This window comes from Corythoichthys intestinalis, chromosome 7 (genome assembly GCF_030265065.1).
Source record: "Corythoichthys intestinalis isolate RoL2023-P3 chromosome 7, ASM3026506v1, whole genome shotgun sequence".
Classification (NCBI taxonomy): Eukaryota; Metazoa; Chordata; class Actinopteri; order Syngnathiformes; family Syngnathidae; genus Corythoichthys; species Corythoichthys intestinalis.
In genome coordinates, this window is record NC_080401.1 from 26,871,196 (window position 1) to 26,895,719 (window position 24,524).

General features: G+C 38.5%; 1 protein-coding gene across 4 annotated transcripts in view; it reads left to right on the forward strand.

The window, feature by feature from the left end:
* Positions 1-24,524, forward strand: part of pde4ba (phosphodiesterase 4B, cAMP-specific a) — a 240,747-nt gene that overhangs the window by 61,828 nt on the left and 154,395 nt on the right. Inside the window, exons 1-2 of one of the 4 annotated variants that reach the window (XM_057842034.1) lie at positions 2,209-2,789; positions 2,852-3,187. The exons of 1 other annotated variant lie outside the window; for it this stretch is intronic. In XM_057842034.1, the coding sequence (XP_057698017.1) occupies positions 2,964-3,187 (224 nt within the window). In that variant the 5' untranslated portion in view covers positions 2,209-2,789; positions 2,852-2,963. Of the gene's footprint in view, positions 1-2,208; positions 3,188-24,524 lie in introns of those variants that run through there. 2 more of the 4 variants (XM_057842035.1, XM_057842032.1) reach the window with 2 other exon arrangements.

Genomic DNA, 24,524 nt, shown 5'->3' on the forward strand with positions numbered 1-24,524 from the left:
AGATTTCTGGCTGTCAAAGAGGTCTAACTTCTTCTAACGAGGTCTAATGAGGCTCCACTCTTTACCGGTATTAATTGCACCTGTTTTAACTCATTATCGGTATAAAAGACACCTGTCCACAACCTCGGTCAGTCACACTCCAAACTCCACTATGGCCAAGACCAAAGAGCTGTCGAAGGACACCAGAGACAAAACTGTAGACCTGCACCAGGCTGGGAAGACTGAATCTGCAATAGGTAAAATGCTTGGTGTAAAGAAATCAACTGTGGGAGCAATTATTAGAAAATGGAAGACATACAAGACCACTGATAATCTTCCTTGATCTGGGGCTCCATGCAAGATCTTACCCCGTGGCGTCAAAATGATAACAAGAACGGTGAGCAAAAATCCCAGAACCACACGGTGGGACCTAGTGAATGACCTACAGAGAGCTGGGACCACAGTAACAAAGGCTACTATCAGTAACACGATGCGCCGCCAGGGACTCAAATCCTGCACTGCCAGACGTGTCCCCCTGCTGAAGAAAGGACACGTCCAGGCCCGTCTGTGGTTCACTAGAGAGTATTTGGATGATCCAGAAGAGGACTGGGAGAATGTGTTATGCTCAGATGAAACCAAAATAAAACTTTTTGGTTGAAACACAGGTTCTTGTGTTTGGAGGAAAAAGAATACTGAATTGCACCATACCCACTGTGTAGCATGGGGGTGGAAACATTATGCTTTGGGGCTGTTTTTCTGCAAAGGGACCAGGACGAATGATCTGTGTAAAGGAAAGAATGAATGGGGCCATGTATCAAGAGATTTTGAGTGAAAATCTCCTTACATCAGCAAGGGCATCGAAGATGAGAAGTGGCTGGGTCTTTCAGCATGACAATGATCCCAAACACACAGCCAGGGAAACAAAGGAGTGGCTTCGTAAGAAGCATTTCAAGGTCCTGGAGTGGCCTAGCCAGTCTCCAGATCTCAACCCCATAGAAAATCGGTGGAGGGAGTTGAAAGTCCGTGTTACCCAACGACAGCCCCAAAATATCACTGCTCTAGAGGAGATCTGCATGGAGGAATGGGCCAAAATACCAGCAACAGTGTGTGAAAAGCTTGTGAAGAGTTACAGGAACAAAGTATTGAAATGATCTTTTGGTATTGACCAAATACTTCTTTTCCACCATGATTTGCAAATAAATTCTTTAAAAATCAAACAATGTGATTTTCTATTTTTTTTTCTCCACATTCTGTCTCTCATGGTTGAGGTTTACCCATGTTGACAATTACAGGCCTCTCTAATATTTTCAAGTTGGAGAACTTGCACAATTAGTGGTTGACTAAATACTTATATGCCCCACTGTACATGTTAAATCAGTAGCAGGCACTTCCTGCAGTTATATCCAGCCTTGCTCTTAGTTCATGTCTGGCACTAAGGTTAACTTAAAAAATGTGGAGGTTCTACTGAACAACGACCTCTGACCATTTTCCCATTATTACAATATCTGTTCAGCATTGTCCTCTGCTTGCAGTTTTAGTATGGAGTTGCTGTTTCGGGACATTTTATTTTGCTACAGTCAAAGTCCAGAAATGTTAAATTCTCAATCTTGATATGTTAAATTCATATTCTTCTTCTTTTAGAATTCCTTTCGCCTCATGTCAGTTTTCAATTGCTCGTGGTATTTTCCTATTTTTAATCATAAATGTCTTCCTCATTTTTGTGGAAATGGCTACATTGCTTCTATTTACTGCCTTTACTGCAAGTTTAATTTCTTAAACATGCATGAAATTGTATGCGTGAGAGAGAGGGAAAGAGGGAGGGAGGGAGAGAGAAAGAGGTTGTGATGGTAGAGTGTTGATGAGTTAAGTGTTTTAATGCGTGCCTCATTCCCCAGGACTTTTATGTACAATTGCATGCAAGTGTTTATTCAGATCAGGTGACCTTTTGATCAGCATGTGTGTTTCAGTTCCCAGATACCCATTAAGCTGCTTGCCTTTATCGCTTGTGCAAATATTTTTTTCTTGGCCTACACTTGCTGCTTCCCTGGCTCGCAAAAGGTCACAACATCATCAGAATTACCACAAATCCCCTCTATAGGAAAAAATAATAAATAAGTCAGACAACCTGTTACTGAGCATGCCAGCTTGTCGTCACTCCAGCAAGCAGCCAATCCTTCCTTGTGGAGGCGTGGCTTGTGCTCACTGCATGCATGCACTCGGCTCCTCAGCTGTGTGTATCCTGAATGAAAGAGCAAGTGAAGCATTTCCCTGCATGTCGTGCTCCTCTCGCTGCTCTGCTTGTGAAAGTGACGAGCAATCTGACTCGGGGCTCTACATAGTTGGAGTCACGGTGTGCCACACCAGGAGTGCCTTTGGAGATGTCCTGGCTGTTTTCCCACTGTGGAGGTCAATCAAGCAGGAGTTGATGGAGAGAGTAGAGCAGGACAGGAGGAGGCAATTTTAAGCTCCTCTGAATCTTTCATAAGGTAGCTCGCCTGCATCAGCTGTGTGGATGGACTGTTCGAAAGAGTTGGTCTTGGGATGTCCTTTTAGCAGGAGATGAGAGTGACGCAGAAACACAGCCAGAACCAACTTATCAGTCATTTGAATTAGGAGGGTGAGAAGCACAGAATTCTTGTGCACTCCAAGGAGTTAAATGTGATCCTGCTTTGTGTAAACTCCTCTCAAGAGCCACAGATGAAAGGACGACAGTGCAACAGAGAAAGGGAGTGGGCATAACTGCTGGCTGGCAAATCCCTAAACCCCTTAATAACAGCACAGAGGCAAAGCAACCCCAAACAACATAAGAGGTATGTGTGTGTGTTTGCCTTTTTTGGTGTGTGCATATATGACTTGGCCTCATTTTTGCAAGCTCTCTCCATCTAATCAAGAGGAAGACTAAACCTGCTTTCTCCAAGCAACTTATGTGACTGACTTGGGGACTGGAATTGGTTGAATTGGAAAAAGCCATCTAGTCCACAGAGATGTCTTCAAATGAGCTGAGTGTTGAGATGGACTCCTGCATACGCACATTCAAGGAGCATATGCATCTAGAACTGGAGCCCCCCAAGGTCCCTGGTGTGGTGGGAGGGAAACGTGGCGCCACATCACCTAAACTTTCCCCACGGAGCTCTCCGAGGCTCTTCCGCAAGCTGATGGTCAACAAGAGCATCAGGCAGAGGCGACGCTTCACTGTAGCACACACCTGGTAAGGCTGATGGGAGCTAAGAGGCAAAATGCATGGTTGGGTCAAAGTGGGGACTGGGCAAAACATGGCATTTCATCTCATCATAGTGAAAGATGACAGAAGGAAAGGCATTCACTGAGGCAAAAATGATGGGGAAATTGGACATAATTGAGAGAGATAGCCTGGAGAGAACGGATGGAGAAACAAAGATAAGAGAGGCAAAAAATAAACAAAAGGGATGGACCGTAGAGTCACAGCGGGAGAGAAAGAAGTGGAGCAAATGTAATGACGTAGACCTAGTCCAGAAAAATGGACTCCCTCGTTTAGAATTCTTTGTCATAGGTGAGGCCAAACTAAAATGTGACAATTGTCTGGTTATTTGACAGTAGGATAAGAAATTATGTAGATTCATACAAGTCTAATAGAGGATTCCCCACCCTTTACTTATTTCTATGTCCTAGCTTTGCTCTTTGCATATTGGTGCATTTTATTCTCATGGGCATTTTTAATGCATTAATCAGGTTTGGATGGTTGCTTGTAAAGGACAATACATCAGACAATACACACGACAGTTCACCCTATCCGCACATAATATATATGGTGTGCTAAACATGATTTGTTTAAGCATTAACTCCTTCATCCTGAAGTTTCATGCTCATGTCTTGACTTTATGAATGAATCTCTTTGCTGTTTCTATTTTTGTCATTTTCACCCCACCTCCCCCTTCCCCATGTTTTTTCTGCAGTTACCCGCCACCACTGTGAATGTGAAGGGAGTGTTTGCTGTGTTATGCAATGTATGGATTAGTGGCACAGGGGGAGAGAAATGCTAAGGTCTACTTTCGACCTTCAAGGTGACTCTTGTCCTTGGTTGAAAAACAAAAAGGACAAGAAACAGCCCTTGAGTGTTTTTAGCATTGTCATACAATTTTATACGGAATTTATGAAGGTGAAGACATCTACCGAAGCAGAAATCACCATATGATTAAGTGGACATGTCATTGCAAGTGGATGGAGGTAGTGTGTATTTGTGTGTAGAAAGGAAATGAGTCTAGATATGAATCTGTTCCTGCATGTTGTCTCCAGGCTGTACTGTTTGTGTGATGGAAAAGTGTTTCTTAGTGGAAACAGTATGTCATAATTGGGTAGTAGACGCTCAATACATCTATCCAAATGCATTTACATGTGTGTGTGTGTGTAAAAATGGCCACATTGGTCTGACCCTCTGTTAAGTCTTTAAAGGGAACCTCGGACTTAAAGACTTGTAGGCTCTAATAGGCCAAAGTTGTTCTCTTTTACTAAAATTTGTGATTAGAAACTCATAAAATATTGCCATCGATTTAAAAATCTATAATATTTAGTACGTTTTGAACTACAGAGGGCGCCAATTTTTATGCAACGTGGCCGCCGTGAGAACGCAATGAAACGCGGGCGTTAAAGTCAATCAGCCAATGCACACCAGTCGCAGTGCGGCCGCGTGTTAGACGCGTCCCAGAAGCCGCTCAACACGACGCACGCGAAAAGAACGGCAGAGTTTATTATTTGACGCGAGACGCGGCCCTCCTGCGTCAATACTACTACCGGTAGGATCAGGCAGACCAGGAAGTCACACGTGTAAAAATACGGTGGATCCGGTCGGTTTTCAAACTAATATGCAATCGTAAACCACTTTTTGAGTCCATCAGATCTCTTGAGTGGTAGATCGGGGCACAGTTGACTTGTCTTTGTTGATTTACTGCTGTCTTCTTTGCTATAATAATAACCAACACAGCCCTTTGTTCAATACAAAACCCTCCTACCACAACAAAACAAGTAGGAACTAATATTCACATAGGAACTAAAGTTATACAACATAAAATATACAATATACATGAATACTACATCACATTTGTAAAATATAAACAGATAATAAAATGAATAATAGCCCATTTAAATAGAATAAATTGAAATGAGCTAAAACACCTGTAATTAAATAATAATACACAGATCCTGCTTACACAATTAAATTTATTAATTTCTGTGTGGCGCTTTAACTTGAGAAAATCCACCAATAAAGCTTTTGAAAACCATTCATAAGAAAAAAAAAAAAAAAAAGATTCATTGAGGCATTTCATTTGTAAAATACATGTTAAAATCTTTGTCATTGGGATTGCTTTTCTCTTTAGCACAGGACTTATTTATTCTTCTTTCTTTCAGAAAGAAAGCTGACCAATACGCGGAGTCTGAAAGGCAAATTGTTGTTGGATTATCTTTAAATACCCGCTACTTTTTGAGCAGAATTCTAGCTTTGTAAAGGCTAATGTTCCTATTGTTGAAAGCACAAAGGTGTGTAATAAACAACTAGCAGATTTATACTTTGCATTTTGTTTTCTTACTGTACCGAAAAAGAACCGAACCGTGATCTCAAAACCGAGGTACGTACTGAACAGAGATTTTTGTGTACCGTTACACCCCTACTATTTGTGTTTTTATTGAGTCTTTTATTACCTTTTTATTGCCTCAAAATACTTTTTGCATGTGTTTCCCTCTCATACTTTTAAGCATTGTGTTGTGGTCTTGTGGTAGCTGTAAAGCAGATTGTTGATCTGTTGACCACATTAGTCACGTTGATATTACGATGTTTAAGTCTTTTTTTAAGGCATATATAGTATGTTCTGTCTGTATGCATCGAAACAAAACAAGCGGAAAGTGCACGGTAGTACTTTGGGTGTCAAGTTCGCCTCTTGTAGAACGTTTCGCCGGTGTAGCAGATTTTGGAGAACATCGGTTTTGTCCTACTCCCGTCTCGTCTCATCCCGTCTTTCCTGTTCATTTTGCTTTTGCTGCTCATTTTGTGAAATATCGACAGTGCTGTCATGCTTATTAATGTTCCTCTGGGGTTCAAATTGAAATGGCTGAAAAAATGACAAGTTTATGTAGCTAGAGTCATACTCTGGAAGCCCGGCAGCGTCACCACCTTGCGACGTCAACAATAATGGCGACCTACAAGTTAAACTAATTTTATAAATTGTATAAAAACGAAAACATCAAGAGGGGTTTCAATATCAAATTGATTTAACTTATTATAACGTTTATCATTTAAGAACTACAAGTCTTTCTATCTGTGGTTCCCTTAAATATCCTTTAGTTTCTGTGTGGCTCTCTTCTTTCTTTATCGGCTCTCTGGGACTAATATTGCTTTATGTCTTCTTATTTAGCCTATTTGTGAGCAAAAATAGACTTTTGGGGGTTGGGTGGGTACAATTGGGTAAAAATATGTGTGAAAAAAGTGTTTAAATCATTTGAAGGTGTCACCAATTACCTTATGGTTTTTTAGTTGCCTGTAAATTGACTGTATACCAGCTTAACTCTTGGATGGAACAACACCCAGAACAGCCATTAAATGGACCGGCTCAGCCAAGTAACAGTCATTCTCTTAATAAATTGCCTGTGACAGAACGAAGGGCTGAAAGCGACAACAATTAGAAATCCAATAATTAAATATACAGACCTCATGATATAACATAATATAATTTTAATAATTCTCTTCATCTAAATTGATTTTTCTGTGATTGATCATTTTCAGTCCAATATTCTACACTTTTTGTCAGCAGTGATTCCTTTCTAAAATAGCTTGTATTGATTTCAGTACTCTGCGTATTCTTCACATTTTAGAAATCTAACTGGTTCCCACTTCTCAACAGCGGACTCCAGTGTTGTTTTTGGCATTCCTTTTAATTTTAGTCTTAGTCTTTTGTTAAAAAAAATACTTATTCATCTTAGTCATATTTTAGTAATTTCAAGTCAAATTTGTTCGTGTTTGTCTCGTTTTCGTTGACGAACAAATTTAGTCTAGCTTTAGTCGACGTATACCGTACTCAAAATGTTTTTATCGGCAAAATTAAAACGTTTTAGTCCAACAATAAATAAATAAATTAGGGCTGTCAAAATTATCGCGTTAACGGACGGTTATTAATTTTTAAAATTAATCACGTTAAAATATTTGACGCAATTAACGCACATGCCCCGCTCAAACAGATTAAATTGACAGCAGAGTGCAATGTCCACTTGTTACTTGTGTTTTTTGGAGTTTTGTCGCCCTCTGCTGGCGCTTGTGTGTGACTGATTTTATGGGCTTCAGCACCCATGAGCATTGTGTAATTACTGACATCAACAATGGCGGGCTACTAGTTTATTTTTTGATTGAAAATTTTACAAATTTTATTAAAACGAAAACATTAAGAGGGGTTTTAATACAAAATTTCTATAACTTGTACTAACATTTATCTTTTAAGAACTTCAAGTCTCTAGCCATTGATCGCTTTAACAGAATGTTAATAATGTTAATGCCATCTTGTTGATTTATTGTTATAATAAACAAATACAGTACTTATGTACCGTATGTTGAATGTATATATCCATCTTGTGTCTTATCTTTCCATTCCAACAATAATTTACAGAAAAATATGGCAGATGGTTTGAATTGCGATTTATTACGATTAATTAATTTTTAAGCTGTTATTAACTCGATTAAAAATTTTAATCGTTTGACAGCCCTAAAATAAATAAATAAAGATTTCCAACAATTTGGAACAAACATTGACAGGCAAGCACATATTGTAGCATCTACAAGAACAGACGCCAACTTGGTGATGATAATACACACTCAGCAGAAAAACAGTAAATTATATTTTAATTATTTACACCAACCTGGATGCCACAAACTGTATGTAAATAAATAAATAAATAAATTAAATTAAATTTAAAAAAAAAAAAAAGTGGCCCGAGAGTTTAAGATGACGCTCGTCATGCTAAATGCTGATGCTAACGAGAACACAAATGCTATGCTAACGCTCCAAGTTGTTGAGTTTGTGATGATCACTCTGAGAGGACACCAGTGAGTGGGGGTGGCTGCAACACGTCACAAGAGTCATTGTTACAAAGTAGGCTAACTACACATACAGTAAGAAAATGTCACACATTGGACGCAAGCTTTGGTGCATTTCCGTTTCATTATTGTCTTTTCAGATTAAAACAGGCATTTGTCGCGTTATGTTTTAGTCTCCCAAGCAACATTTTTTGCTCGTTATCGTCGCCTTTTATTGTCTTTGTTGACGAAAACAACAATACAGCGGACACAACATGTTTTCATGAACAGATTTTACTCTGAATCAAGACAGAAGGATTTCATTTTCTCTGTGTTTGTAGATTAGTGTTATGGCTGCAAGGATTAGACTCTGATCCTCCACCATTTTTAACACCTGTCACCTTTGGCTCAAAAGGAATTGGGCTTTTCTGGTCGTCTTAGAAGACGATTTGCCAGGCCTCATCACTTCTAGAGCAAGGCATAGTAAGGACAGCACTAGCCGAGGATTTAGTGTGGAAACACAGCTATTTATGCTTCAAGTTAGGGGCACACCCCAACCGCCAGTAGTAACATTCCTTTAGAAGCAAACAGCAGTCGTTAAAATGTTCTCTGCAAGGAATCCTATTGATATCTTAAGATGTCATTGCATGCTCACATTTAGTCATTCTCCCACCAGTTGGTGGTTCTGCTCTAATGCCTACTGGGAGGAATTTAGGGTTCAGCGTTGTGCCCAAGGTCACTTGGACAATGGCAGTTTGATAACCGTTTTCTTACTAAGATTCGTAATTGACTGCTGTGAGTTTTTCCATGGGATTATATTTGTTGTCCTATTTGTTCTTTGTTTTGTTTATTATTTATTCATTTATTTATTACTTATCTCTATGTTTGGGCCACCTTCTGTAAGCTTTAATTACCATCTTTGGTGTAATTGCATTTGCACATGTCTTTTCTGAGTTTAACTTCAATTATTTTTCTTTCAAGTGTGAAAAAATCATAATCCGAAACCTGAAACCAGTCAGAGCAGAGCGAGTATCAAACCCCTGACCGTAGGTTCACTGCATAACCCCCATTCCCAACTATGTTGTGGCTGCACCACATAACATGTGGGCAAATGTGTGATGGGCTGATTAAATCAAGTTAGCACTTTTTGAACATAATTCTAAAAGGCCTTTTTGGTGTCAACACAGCTGTGTTCATCACCAAAGAACACCAAACCAACACTGAACGAAGCTTGCTGCTGACAGAAACATGCACTGGGACTATTTTCATCTGAAAGCTGGGTATTATTCAAGTGTGCACATTTGTTTAACTACATTATGATATTTGTAATTCTCCCTTCAAAATATAAATTTATATTTTTAATCAATGGAGTTTCAAGAATTTAGTTGGGGAAAAAAAACTTTTTACATGATTTATCTTGGTCTCACTTTTTTTACATTACAAAAACCTGACATTTCAGACTTTTTAATCTACTCAGTTGTTCATCCCAACTGTCTCTGTAGTTATTATTTTTAGTTTTTCCCATGCAAACACTGAAATGAGAAAAAAAAATGCATAAAAAAGTACATTGCAAGAAAATTAACAAAATGGGAATGAGTAAGATTAAATAGACTTTTAGTTAGTTTGTTTTTTTTTTTTACTGTAAAGATAGACAAAACTACTGGCAAGAACTACCATATTTGTCTGGCAAAATAAGTGTTTGTGTTGTCAGCAACCTACATAACTTTATATTTTTTACACATAAAAGATAAAAATAACAAAAACTAAAAGAACACCGCTTGAACTACACAAACTGGAGAGTGGATGACTAATACAGCTTTTATCATATCATTAAATGTAATGGAGGAATGTTTTTTTTGTCTGTGTAAAATGTATGAGATGCATAATGGTTTTTTAATGTAAATATTTTTATCAGGGGCCACATAAGACGACCTCGTGGGTCTTTAGTTGAGGCGCACCATACATTATAAAAAGTATTCTTTTTTTTTTTTTTTTGTGGTGTCCATTTTGGAATGGTTTCCTTTTCCAGGGTAAAATACATGATCCTTTTCACATGAGTAGTTAAATGAAAAATAGTCTACTATACTCAATCAGAACATTTTAGGGGTTTTCAAGTAGCATTAAAGGCAAAAAAAAAAAAAAAGAAGTAAAAAAGGTCTTACAAAACAATCATATTTTTAGAGCATATCGCAGAATCCCACTGTAACATTTGTCACACAGGTGCACTGCTACTTGAAAATGTATAGCAGTAATAAATATTTTAAAAGGCTTAAGGGGAGACTGAATCCATTTCCCCCCCATGAATAAGTTGTATGTCCCACCACTAGTCTAAACTTGGTATGTTGACAAATATTATTGTGGAATAAGAATTAAAACAGATGAATTATCAATTTGCAACTAACCCTGGGAGTCTCCGTGTTGGACAATATCGCTACTATCAACTGAGATTGTCTTCCCTCGAGTCTTGCGTCAGCTACAGTAAAGGTCGAACATTACCTAACCTGGAAAACAGCTGTGTGCCATGTGTTTCCTTTTCGCCCGCCCAACTGTCCTGTTCAGCTGCTGTGACACGGAGAATAGGAATCTGAGTGTCCTTATAGTCTGAACAGTTTAATGTGCCACATGGGAATTTGCTATACTCCCGTTGTGGTTTGATAATTCGACATTTAGGCGATTACTTTCATATTTTTTTGGGTTAAAAGGCAGGTGAAGAGCTTTTCGGATTTTGGTGTAATTTTACAAGTACAAACTTTGGACGAGTTCATCGAAACTACCATGTCATTTCTAACGCGTAACTGCAATTTTTTAAGTTTTTTAGCACTTCGAGAATACAGCATTCCCAAAGCCGGAAGTGTGACGTAAATTCCCGAATGCAACAAAAGACTAACCACAGCAAGCATGGCAGCAGCAACGATATTAGTGATATTTCCACCGAAAATAACCATTCAGTATTGCTCTTTCGTGACGGTAACGATGGCCAAGGCTCCCAGGAAAGATTATCTGCAATTAATCCCTACATGTTTTAAACTGAGGTGTCAGATGACGATGATTTACTTGGCACAGCAAACGTTGGTGATGACGCCGGTTGGCAGCTCGACGCTTCACGAAAGGGAGAGTGGTAGGCGTATGTCAAGCAACAACAACAAAAAACAAGTCGTGATCAAGTAATAAACGTATCAAATTGACATGAATAGACAACCTGTCGGCTGTCTTACGACAGGCTAGCAAAAAAAAACAAACAAACAAAATACAGGTCGCACTATAACAAACAGAATTTAGAATTAGAAAAGCCAATAAGGGTCTACATCTGTCTTTGAAAAACCATGGTTGTATCCTCCTAGGCTTTCAAAGCTGTCGTCGCTGAAAGGATGAAAATAAAGACGCGGTTGAGAAGCCGGGGAGCTCTTCCGCTTGACCCTCACAAAAGATGTCCAAATCTTTGCAGCAGGTTTTTGGGGCCACTCATAAAGTCTCGAGCCTTTGTGTGGGCAATTCATCGCTACACATCTAGATGGCATTATGAATCTCGCGAGTAAAACCCACAAAATATTTGCAATATGTGGCGAGGATAGCGTGGTGCTATACTTTCGTATTGGAGTGCTGGCGAGGTCTTCGGGAATTGACGTCATCAGGTAGCAGCCGGCAGCGAGCCGCGTCCCTCGTTGCTAAGGTGTCGCTATGGCATTAAGTCAAAAACTACGTGGTCGATTCATGTAATGTGAGTTTTGAGACAGTGAATGATGCATTCAATACAATTTAACAGAGTAAAACGCTCATGAATTGAAATCTGCAGCTGGCCTTTGAGTCCTGACTGCTACTATTTAGTTCCTGTCAAACGTGCACAATTTGTCTTCTATCGTTTTAATTTGACTATATTTTTAAGCATTAAAGTTTTTTTTTAAAGCAAGTGTACATTCTGTTGTCCGTTTTATCCTTGCTATTCCACATGCTAGTATTATTTGTCCCTGGTGAACTCCTGACCCAGTGGCGCTCAGACAAAGAGTGTCTGTTAGAGCCAGTCAGCTGTTCCCCTGTCTCTTTCTCTGTCTCAATCATTTTTACGCTCTCTTTGTCTGTCTGTGTCGTCTTCAGTGTTTTTTGCCTTCAGTCTGAGGCTTTCTTTATACAACTTCCACGTTTGGCACCGCCTTGGTTAAGTTTGTTTTCTCAGTTCTTTGTCTCTGCTGGTAGACTTTCTTTTTGCTGTCTCCTTTTTCCTCGCTCCTGCTTTTGTAATTCAAAGCTCCACATGATGTAAATGTTTGATGGGAGGCTGGCTGAGGCGTATAATTGGTCTGTTTTCTACTCGCACAAAATAATGTCAAGGCATGAGATAAAAACTCAAGGAAAGTATAAAAAGGCTGTGTTAATATGGTCGAAGGAGATGAAAATCCTGAAAATATAACTATAATAAAGTTTGTGTTCATTCGGGAAGGAGGTCAGTTGGATCTTATTCCTTCCAAAATTGTGCAGATGGTTGGGTACGCCACGGAAAAACAACCATTCACATATATTCAGTCAAACACATGTACAATTTAGTCTTCTTTAAACATAACATGCATGTTTTTGGAATGCGGAAGGAAGAAAACTCAATCAAGCATGGGATAAATGTTTTAACTCTACGCAGAAAAATTATTGCTAATTTGAACCTCAAACCAGAAAACATTACAAATTCAAATTTTTGGAATTAATGTAAAAATGTAAACAAAAAGATTAGAATGTCTCAACCATATTCCATTCATCACTCACCAAACACAATAGAAGTTGCAAATGCAAATGTCCTGGAGGGTGTGATATTAATATTATTTCACCACAATGTTTGCACTATTTACTGCTTTCTACTTCCGTCAGTAGGGCAAAAGGCAAGAAAAAAACACATCACAAATTATTCTATGGGTGCACATCTCTCCAATAAACATTGTAGAGCTGTCCCAACTAGTTGACGCAGTCAACATCATCGATGACGTAAATGCGTCGACGAGCACAACATCCCGTCGACGGTTAATGAAGGTTTAAAAAAATATATGCGTGGAAAGTTAAGAATGTCGGATGCTCGGTGTGCAAGTGGAGATAGCGGCACAAAGCCAAAAAAGCGCACCAGAGTGGCCAAAACATTAACTTATTTATTTATTTCATTTCAATGCCAAGCTTGCATACCAGGCTGCACATGGGCAGTGAATGAACACCTAAAGCGCCGTCACCCAGTTGTAATTTTGGAAGACGCCAGGAGACAACAAGCTGGCAGATCGTAAGTCCATCTAAATGACTAACGACATGTTTTACTGAAGTTGCTTAGCCTGTCGCGATATGCAATGTGTCCATTTTTTGCTCGGTAAATAAAAATGAGGGCGGTAATTTTCACCGCTGCGTTTTATCGCCGCGTGCACCCGTGCATACATTTGTGCGTGCGTGTACACGTGCGTGTTGATAGCATATGAGACTCCAGTTCCTGTCACAGATGTTTATTGGTCATCAACACGCCTTAGAATTAAAGTTCAGACATACAAAATAAGAAAACACATTTATATTAAACACTGGAAATGTTAGGACTGCTACATTGAGGCTAATGGGGAAAAAAGACAACGTACTAACCACTTTAGCCTGCTATAAAACTTAAAAAACAGTCTTTTCCAAAACGCAAACTTGCGGTTAAAAAGTGACACTTCAAACATGAAATTTTTTCTGACACCACATGAAATGACGAAAAGTGCTTTTTTTGCGGAGTGTAAAGCTTACGGTTAATGGTTTAGCGAACGTCCTTCCGGTGAACATTTCAAAATAAAAGCACGTCATAGGCTATTCGTCGTATAAATAATGATTGGAGTTAATCCCACTTATTTCAGAATTCAGATTCTACACTAAGAATAGCTTTAAAATGACACCCTTTATGAAAAATCTGATTTGCAATGAATAATTATTATAATAATTCTATTATATAGATAGTAGTATACTCTAATATAAATGCTAGATATTTTTTTGTTTAAGAATTGTTTTGAATCATGTTAGAAAGGCGAAGTCGGTGTTCTGAATCTGTTTACATTCCATTCTTTTGCACTAGTTAATACGATCAGTATTTCACCCCATTGTTTATTTGTGATTTATTATTGTTATTTATGTGTTTATTTGTACTTAAGTGAATAATTTGAGTGTTTCAAAATGTTTTTGTGAATTAATAAGTGTCAACAAAAGTTTAATTGCTAAATTAGTAAAAACAACAACAACAAAAAAGATTACATTAGTCGTCTAATCGTAAAAATAGTCGGCCGACTAATCGGAAGAAAATTAGTCGTTTGGGACAGCCCTAAAATATTGATTCGAGATGTGTCTTGATACGATTCGAGAAGGATTTGATTCAAAGGGGATGGATTCAGTTTCATTTCGCAGGCATTACAATTTAGCACATTTAAATTATGATTTCAATAGTCACAGCTTTTTCGCAAGGAATGTGATGCGCTGATTTGTTGAACAGTTCTTCCATTGCCTTTATTTTTGTCCGCACGCAAAACTACACTTTGCGGTTTGCAGACTTTTAGAATCGGTCACATATTTGCGTAATCTGCCAAACATCTCCCTCTTTTCTGAAAATGAACAACACATCATGTACAAAACCTTTCTCCTTCTTCACAAACAGCTTTCTTGCCCTCGTCCTCTGCTTCTTCTTCAATCTCCTCTCATGGCCTGGCTCAGCACCCTCAAATTCTATCTCCTGCCTTGCTGTGCAGAATCAGCCAAGCAGAAAGTTAACTATTAGGAATGGCTGATAGCGTGTGATGACATTGACTGTGTATTCCTATGTCTGTAATGTAAAAATCTCAATAATTGAGAAAGACACTTGTTGACAAGCATGTTTCAGTTGCACAAGTCATTTAAATGCCAAATATGGTTCATTACATTCTCATATTGATCACGGACCTTTCTTCCAATTTACAGTATTTATGTATTTGACTGGTGGCTGGTGTACTGTTAACTCATTAGCATCCATTGATTGACTGACACGAGGTCTTATGAGTGTTTCCATAATGTTCATATTTTTGGAACCATTTTACATATGCTTATTTGCCGAAAGGCAATGCATTGTCATAACTATAATTTCTGCCATAATTCTTGTCTTTTGGCCACCGGAAAGAATCAGAGAATAATTCTCCTCTTGATTGCATACTGTCGCACTGAAAGAAACTGCAGCATCATCCTTGTTCCAGGCTAGTTAAAATGTGCAGTAATGCAGAAGTGAGGCAGACCTACACTGTGCACTTTGTCCTAATCTGATGGAATGGATACATTCTGACTGCATGGGGAGACTGAAGCCACTGGAGCAGAACCTATTCAGCCATTGTCCCCTGCTATGCTTGAGTAGACTTAAAGAAGTTATGCGGAATTTGATAACTTTTAATTTAGTCAATAAAAACGACAGCTTCCTTCACATGAAACAATTTCAGCATTGTGTCTTACTTAATATAATTAAAACGGCACCTTGAAATGACAAGATAAATAAAGAAGTTATATCACAATCAAGACATTGGGTTTTGTGTTTGAAAAGACATCCTAGCTGCACTCCAATAGAAATTATTACAGAACTGTGTATTCTGACCTTGTGTGTAGATTACCTCCCGCCCCAAATCAGTTAGGACTGGGTCCAGTGGGGGTATAAATCATCAATTTCATGACAATATGTATAATATTTCTTTGAACAATGATCATATGTGCCCATATTACAAAGTCTACCACAATTTGATTTGATTCAAGAGCCTTTGATTGACTTAATGCAATATTACTATGTACACATTTAACACAATCAGTAACATTTCATCGAAAGTGATAAAAATACAACGCAATTTTGAGGTTGTTGACAATTTTGCAGCTGAAACATTTCAGACATTTGAATACAAGACATTCTTTTTCACAAAATGCCACATTAAAAAAAAAAAGACGACAATGTTGATGAATATGAAAATGAATGCTTTGGTAAAAAGTTTGTATATACCGTATTTTTCGGACTAAAAGTCGCAGTTTTTTTTCATAGTTTGGCTGGGGGTGCGACTTATTCTCAGGAGCGACTTATGTGTGAAATTATTAACACATTATGATATCATTTCACGTTATTTTGGTGTTTTGGAGTGACACCGATGGTTTGGTTAACTTGTTAGCATGTTCTTTATGCTATAGTTATCTGAATAACTCTTAATAGCGATGGCCACGTTCGCGTTCTGCCTTTGGCAATGTGTGTTCAATTGTATTATTGACTTTTTTATATCGAAATGCATGCTTTTAGTTTGAGGCACTTTCACGCCCACGTGGGGGCGCACTCGCACTTGTTTACGTGAAGAAGAGCGCTCACACGCTAGAAGAAGACCGACAGCTATGTAGCTCTGAGTGAGTGGGCGAGTTAGCGAGAGAGAAACACGGCTGCGTACCTACGTTCATTGTTTATGCTTGTAAAATATCTCTACAGATAGTTGTGTGTTTTCCACCCGCGATCGGACACTTAGAGCCAGTTGTGTGTTTGTTTGAACAATGCGCTAATGCTAGCGAACGCATGTTAACCGTTTGTGTCATGTCATTGCTGTAAAAGCACCTAATTATCATTTATTTACGTCAATGCGAACCTGTTTGGTATCGAGGACGAAATTGATTCAGCAAATTATACGGACGTCCAGCATGGCCATTTGGGAGTTTAGCCCGCTGAATAGCCAGGACCGAGCCGTAGCGTCCTGGTGAGGACAGTATAGTCGCATTTCGTTGTTCATGCATCATATAACATCATATTGTACACTTATTCAGCATGTTGTTCTCTATTGTATTTTTATATTAAATTGCCTTTTAAGATGACATGTCTGTTCTATGTGTTGGATTTTATCAAGTAAATTTGACCCAAAAATGCGACTTCTACTCCGGTGCGACTTATATATGTTTTTTTTCTCTCTTCGTCGGGCATTTTATGGCTGGTGCGACTTATACTCTGGTGCGACTTGTAGTCCGAAAAATACGGTACTGCATATTTCTGTATTTTGGAGAGCTGGTTTTCCTTTCCTTTCCATTTTTTATTACTGCATTCTCTTGTACATTTATAGTTTTTACTTTTATTACGACAGAAAATAGACCAATAATAAAATGTTAGAATAATGAAAAAATACATTATGCTTCTTGTCCCGTGCCGAAACTTGCCAGAGTGAACTGGTGGAATCAGTTATTGCCGCTGTAATCATACAAAAATAGGTCTGAACACTTACTCATTATCACTTGAACAACTGATGCTTGTTTGCCTTCTGTTGGCTCTGTTTGGATAAAGGTTTGGACCATACATGAGCCATATAGATGAGAACATTTATTGCTATCATTATAAGCATCTTAGTCCTTACAGCAGTTAAATTTGCACAGTATGTGTGGCTTGAAACAGTAAATCTATTCATTATGTGTTGCAAACACATTGTCAACTCGTCACACTTGTCTCATCTGTATGAGCTACACGGCCACCTCCTTTATTGCTCTCACATTCCCAGTGTTGGTGACAGTTGTTCCATATGTCTTTGTGTGCATTTTTGTCTGTGACATGGATGCATGTGCAGTATGCTTTCAGTGATTGGGTCTGCATGCAGTTCCTGTCTCCTTGACTTACCATCACCACGGCCCTTTGGGGAACCACCACCCACACACTCATATTCTTAGTGAGATGCAGTGTTCATGTGTTTGTGCATGTTCATGTGTGATGAAGTGAACAAAATTGAATTTGAAGTTTGTGCTGTGTGTATTCGGCTGAGTAAGGCAAACACAGGAAATTTATTAAAGTAGGCAAAGTGATTACAACGCTGTTTATAACTGTACATTATACCGTACATAAGTTGGAGTTATATATTATCATTCAATAAAAAAAAAATACAGTCTGAGCAAATATTCAATAAAATTTCCATACCTTGAATAAATGGTGAGAATTAATATTTGCATAGCAAAAAAAAATTGTTCTCAGCTAAGCCTTGTGTCAGCATATCAGCCTTACAGTTACGACTTTGCGTGGGTTTTCTCTGGCGTCTAATTTTTCCTTGCGCATTCCAAAACCAGGCAATTAACCAGGCAATAGAGAATCAAACTAATCAAACTTTTATACAGTCATGGACGAAATTATTGGTACCCCTGGAATTTTTCCAGAAAATACACAGTTTTTCCTCGACATTAACGCAATTACAAATGTTTTCCCTATAAATATGTTTATTTTTTGGATTTGCATTGGAAAAACACCAAAAAATCAGAAGAGAAATGCCAAAATATACACAATTTTACACAGAGTGCAAAAAAATGGGCTGGACAAAATTGTTGGCACCCTCACCTCAATATTTGGTTGCGCATCCTATAGAAGAAATAACAAGAGAGCAATCGCTTCCTATAACCATCAACAAGTTTCGTGTACCTTTCGGATGGAATGTTGGACCACTCTTATTTTGCGAACTCCAGGTCTCTCAGATTTGAAGGGTGCCTTCTTGCAACAGCAATTTTGAGATCTCTCCATAGGTGGTCAAAGGGATTCAGATCTGGAGACATCGATGGTCACCTAAGAATTCTCCAGCGCTTTGTCTCTAACCATTTCTTGATGCTATTTGAGGTATGTTTTGTGTCATTGTCCTGTTGGATTACCCATGACCTCTGATGCAGACTTGTTTTTCTGACACTACACCCTACATTGCAATCCAAAACATTTTGATGGTCTCCAGATTTCCTGACTCCTTGCACTGTCAAGGCACCCAGTGCCAGAGGCAGCAAAACTACCCCAAAACATCATTGGACCTCCACCATGTTTGACTATAAGCATTGTGTTCTTTTCTTTGCAGGCCTCATTCTTTTTTCTTTGGCGGCACGGTGGCTGAGTGGTTAGCACGTCTGCCTCACAGTTCTGAGATCAAGGGTTCAATCCCGGGCTTCGGCCTTCCTGTGTGGAGTTTGCATGTTCTCCCCGTGCCTGCGTCGGTTTCCTCCGGGAACTCTGGTTTCCTCCCACATCCCAAAAACATGCATGGTAGGCTGATTGAACACTCTAAATTGTCCGTAGGTGTGAGTGTGTGCGTGAATGGTTGTGTGTCTCCTTGTGCCCTGCGATTGGCTGGCAACCAATTCAGGTTGTCCCCTGCCTACTGCCCGAAGTTAGCTGGGATAGGCTCCAGCACCTCCGCGACCCTCGTGAGGAATAAGCGGCATGGAAAATGAATGAATGAATGAGTGCATGAACAGTTTACAAGGAGTCATGAAATATGGAGACTATCAAAATGATTTGGCCCGGTATATAGGGTGTAGTGTCAGAAAACTGGGTCTGCGTCAGAGGTCATGGGTGTTCCAACAGGACAACGACCGAAAACATACCTCAAATAGCACCAAGAAATGGTTGGAGAAAAAGTGCTGGAGAATTCTGAGATGGCCATCGATGACTTCGGATCTAAATCATTTGAATACTGTGACTATGGAGAGAACTCAAAATTGCTGTTGCAAGAAGGCACCCTTCAAATCTGAGAGATCTGGAACAGTTTGCAAAAGAATTGGTCCAAAATTCCATCTGAGAGGCGCAGGAAACTTGTTGATGATTATAGGAAGCAATTGTTTTCTGTTATTTCTTCCAAATGATGTGCAACCAAATATTGAGATGAGGGTGCCAACAATTTTTTTCCAGCCTATTTTTTGATTTTTGTCTTAAATTGTGTGAATTTTGACTTTTTCCCTTAGCTGTTTTGTGTTTTTCCAGCGCACATTCAAGAACACGTTCATACTGAAAACATTTGTAATTGCATTAAATTCTGTGAGAAATGCTCCATTTTCTGGAAAAATTCCAGGGGTGCCAATAATTTCGTTCATTACTGTATATGTGGAAAAATGTGTGGGGGTGTATTTTTTTTTTAAGTCTATGCTGTATTGTAATCACTTCAGCAAAATGTGCAAATTTTTGGGCGGGTTGCATAATACAGTGGTACCTCTACTTACGACCGTCTTTACATATGGAATTTTCAGGTTATGACATGCCTTAATGAGAATATTGCCTCTTTGCCTCTTGTTACGAAAAAAATGTCATGATACGAAAGGCAAAAATTCAGTATGGGCTGCTACCTGCAGCTCCCAGAGTTTGCTGAACATAACATGCTCACAGCTGCTCTGCCATTGGCTATTGCCAAGCATCTTTCCGGCGTCCAATTGACGAAGAGGGCCCTCTACTGTATGTGTATGTGTGTATCCCAGCTTGTGTATGTGTGTATCCCAGCTTCTTCTTCATTCGGCCCTCGGGCCATGAGGTATGGTTGGGAATTTTGATCGGTTGCCAATCGGTGAAGACAATCGACAGCCCCGCCACCGTGTGGCATAATCCTGCGTAGTTTTGTGTGATTTTTCGCTTCGAAAGGTGAGAAAAAGATTTGGAAACGCTGCTCGCTTTGGATTAGCATGTCGGCTAGCTGTCACGCCGCCTGGTTTGTTTACGCTCTCTGAAGCCAGGGCAGGGAAATGAAAAAAGCAGGACTAACTCTCGTGGCATAAAATATCGTTCGGGAGGTGCAAGAAGTCGCCAGTTTTGACCTCTATGGACTAATTTTGCCATGTCGTACTGAATAAATGCATATTTAATATTTCATATTCCGTGTGTTATTTCTCATGACCATACCATTTACTTAGCAATTGGGGAAAAATAGTTAGATAAAAAGAATATCCTGTAAAAATATTGGAGTAGAGACATTGAAACAATGATGAAATTTTGCTGCTCTGTGTCGTATTTTCCTCGTTCTGAATCTTTCCCCTCAGTGGGTTGAATTATAAATAAGATGAAATCGTGACCCTGCTGATGTCATCATCCAGCTGGGGACGCTAGAGGGCTATAATGACAGGCGGGTCTAAACGGCAGATTAAAAGACTCATTTCTCGTCATCTGCGCTTTGCCAAATTGTTGTATATAGTCCAATCGTCCCAAAATATGATTCTGATTCACATAATAATGCTATTTAAGATTTTTTTTTATGCTGTCAGAGGCATTTAACGTAACATAGCTCATAGCCAATGTGGAAACACAGGCCATGAGCGCACTCTTGCGGTGTAGTGTGAATGTAATGTCAAATGATACAATATTTTGTGTTAATAATTTCACACATAGGTCGCTCCAGATCATAAGTCACACCCCTGGCCGAAGTATGAAAAAAACTGCGACTTATAATCTGAAAAATACAGTACTACGCAGATAATATCATACTTCATTTTTCGAGCTTGGACACCAGGAAATTTGAACAACTTATATTAAAAATCATTTGCAACATTGATTTGGGGGGGGGGGGGGGGGGGGGGGTAATTTACTCAAAATTACCGTATTGGCCCGAATATAAGACGCTGTTTTTTGCATTGAAATAAGATTGAAAAAGAGGGGGTCGTCTTATATTCGCGGTCTAGACATTATACCCATTCACGACGCTAGATGACGCCAGATATCATTGAAGCGATGTTCTGTTATAACAGATCTCAGCTACTCTCCCCGTTCGCAACGCTAGATGGTGCCAGATATCATTAAAGCGATGTTCTGTCAGCGATGTTTAGACTACAGTTACAGTTAGACTTCACTTTGATAGTTAATGCAGTATTGTAATTTTGTTGTTGGATCACAATAGATTGGTTTATTTACATTTCAAAAACCAGAAGCCATTCATTTACGAATGTGATTGCACTTTAGTTTACATATTTAAATGTTCAGATATTAAGATTTGAATGAGGTAAAATAACATGCTTTTTCTCTCAAATATATTGTTATAATCATTTGTTTTAGATCTACTGTAATTATTTTCTGTATAAAACTTTGGTGTTCAAAAAGTCTTTTTTCAAACTTGAGTCTTGAAAAAGAGGTGGTCGTCTTATAATCAGGGCCGTCATATATTCGGGCCAATACAGTATATCATACTTGAAAAATTACGTTATACTGTAAATGGCCTGCGATTAGCTGGTAACCAGTCTGGGAAATACTCACCTATTAACCAATATAAATTGGGATAGGCTCCAGCTCACCTGCAACCCAAAAGTAGACCAGCTCTATAGAACAAGCATGGATGGATATTAAAGCAGTAGAGACATTTGTTTTTCTTTTATAATAATAACTAAACTAATATCCTGCCTGGAAAGGAAACTGTTTGAAGTTGAAATTATAGCAAGCTGTGCTTGTGTGTTTAGTAAATGTGACCTGTGTGTCACACAGGAGCATGTGGCTTGCATTTATCCATGCTGTGTTGGCACTCAAATATTGGCGCAGCTTTTTTTTAAATAGGCTTTTCCTACCAGTTGGTGTGCAATAGCTGATCATGGTTCTTGTCACTTTTGCATGTTTCTTCTTTCATAGATTCATCTTCTGGTGCATATGCTCTGGGAAGCTGCATGTTTGAAAGTATTTTCATGTTTGAGAGAGGGAATTGTTTTCCTCCTCAAACCTACAAACACATTGTACATGTTATGAACAGATATGCCAGTTTAAAAGGTTGAATATAAACATATCATCTTGCAGCAGTAAAAAATAAACTCTAACCCATATCTGCTGTCTTTCGTGTAACTGAATATATTTTTTTATTCCATTTCTGTCTCTTTACCCACTCTCCTCCCACTTTCCATCATGTTTTTCACATGATTAAAGCTGAGCTTGTCCTAAGTCCATTTTCCACTCATTAAACCTTCCTTCCAGCAGTGCTTGTTTATTTAATTTAAGAATGATTTACGCTAACTGTTGGACTTGACTAATTAAGATTAGATTAGAATACACAAACAGTTTCTGTTACTGTTTTAGTATGACAATTACATTGTAATATCACTGTTGGGTGCTCTCAGTGTCTTTAGAATTACAACAGCTGTACACAGGAAACCAAGTTGGTTGCAGTATGCGTCTACTAGGGGTGTACGTCCCTCCAATGAAGACGCTTTGATATGGCGGAAAACACAGACAAGGCTGAAAAAGCAGTTTCGGCTCTTGCACCACTCTTTAAAATAAACTGCTGTATTTTAAGCCAAAAGAACTGCTGTGTTTGATAGAAAAATATATCTATATGCTGCATTAGCAGATTCATGGCGCATTAAGCCCCCGGACTATTTTTAATTTGTCGGTTTTACCCTGGAACCCCCCGTTTACAGATGTCGCGCAACCGCTTTTATTTCAACCTAGCCATAAAAAGAAGGTAAGTAATCGTAGATATTATTCATAATGCATTAATTGATGTCTAAGAGTTAAAAAAAAAAAAAAAAAGACAAAAAAAATTATTCACTCGCATATTTTAAACTTTTAAACAAATTACGTCACAGTGACAAAGTTGGCGTCTGTATTTTCATTTTTTTGTACAGCTGAAACATGAAAAAAACAACAACGTCCGTCTAGCATTGCTGCACACAGACAGCTCATTTCGTATTCGCTCTAAAATGTGAATTTTTATATAATTATATTGATAAACAGATACAAGTTTTTATGACAACATTTAACTTCTGCATTTTAGACACTACTAGCATTCACTCGTCGTCCGCTCGTTATTACGAACACATTTGCAGTCACACATGTACATACTTAACGGTTAACATATTTCCGAACTATATTAACACACAGTACCCATCACAATCATCCTAAAATAAAGCAATCCGCTAATATTACACAGTCAAATTATACTTTTTCTCACCTGAAACAGGAAAAAAATACTTTTAACAACAACGTCCGTCTCGCATTGCTGCACAGACCGCTCATTTATTATTTGCTCTAAAATGCGAATGCTTATTGCCCATGCACGCCAAGAAGCGACCGCTGCCCCCTGCTTGTTCAAAACCATAAGTACAACAGTCTTTCCATGCTGAAACTTGTGTGCATATTTTCCGCAAACAGAATGAAATAAGATGAAACATTTTAAACATAGGGCGAATCTATCTGTGGACAACAAACTATTAAAAATAACTATTTTAATATTATTTAATTATTATTTATTACTTAATTTAATTATTATCATTTATATAAGTTATTAAAAATAATTGAGAGACTTATTGTACTTTAAAAGTGTTGAAATTACATAAAATGCACATATTACTTGTACTTATAGTTTTAAGCATATTGTATGGCTCTTTCACAGATTTACATTTAAAAATATTTGGTGTTCATGGCTCTCTCAGCCAAAAAGGTTCCCGACCCCTGCAATAGACCTTCAATCCATTTTAGGTGGGAAAGACAGGCAGTGAATGATAACCGATACAGTCGATCACAAAAAGATAGTTGCACAACTTATTGTTGGCAAAAGCAGTTGAGCACCGTTTAAGTCAATACCTCTTGTGATTGACAAAAGCATATGGTATCATATTATCTCCATTATTCTTCCCTGTTAATACTTATGGAAGTCTGAGAAGGGAAATGCCCAGCAAATGTGGTAAACTGCTTGTGGTGAATTTGAAGTAATTTAAAAAAAATTATTTTTATGATAAACTTTGATGTCATTTCATCAGGATTGCGTGCCAATGTATGTTCAGAAGGCCTATAAAGACCTTTTTCAAGCTATTTTAGTTG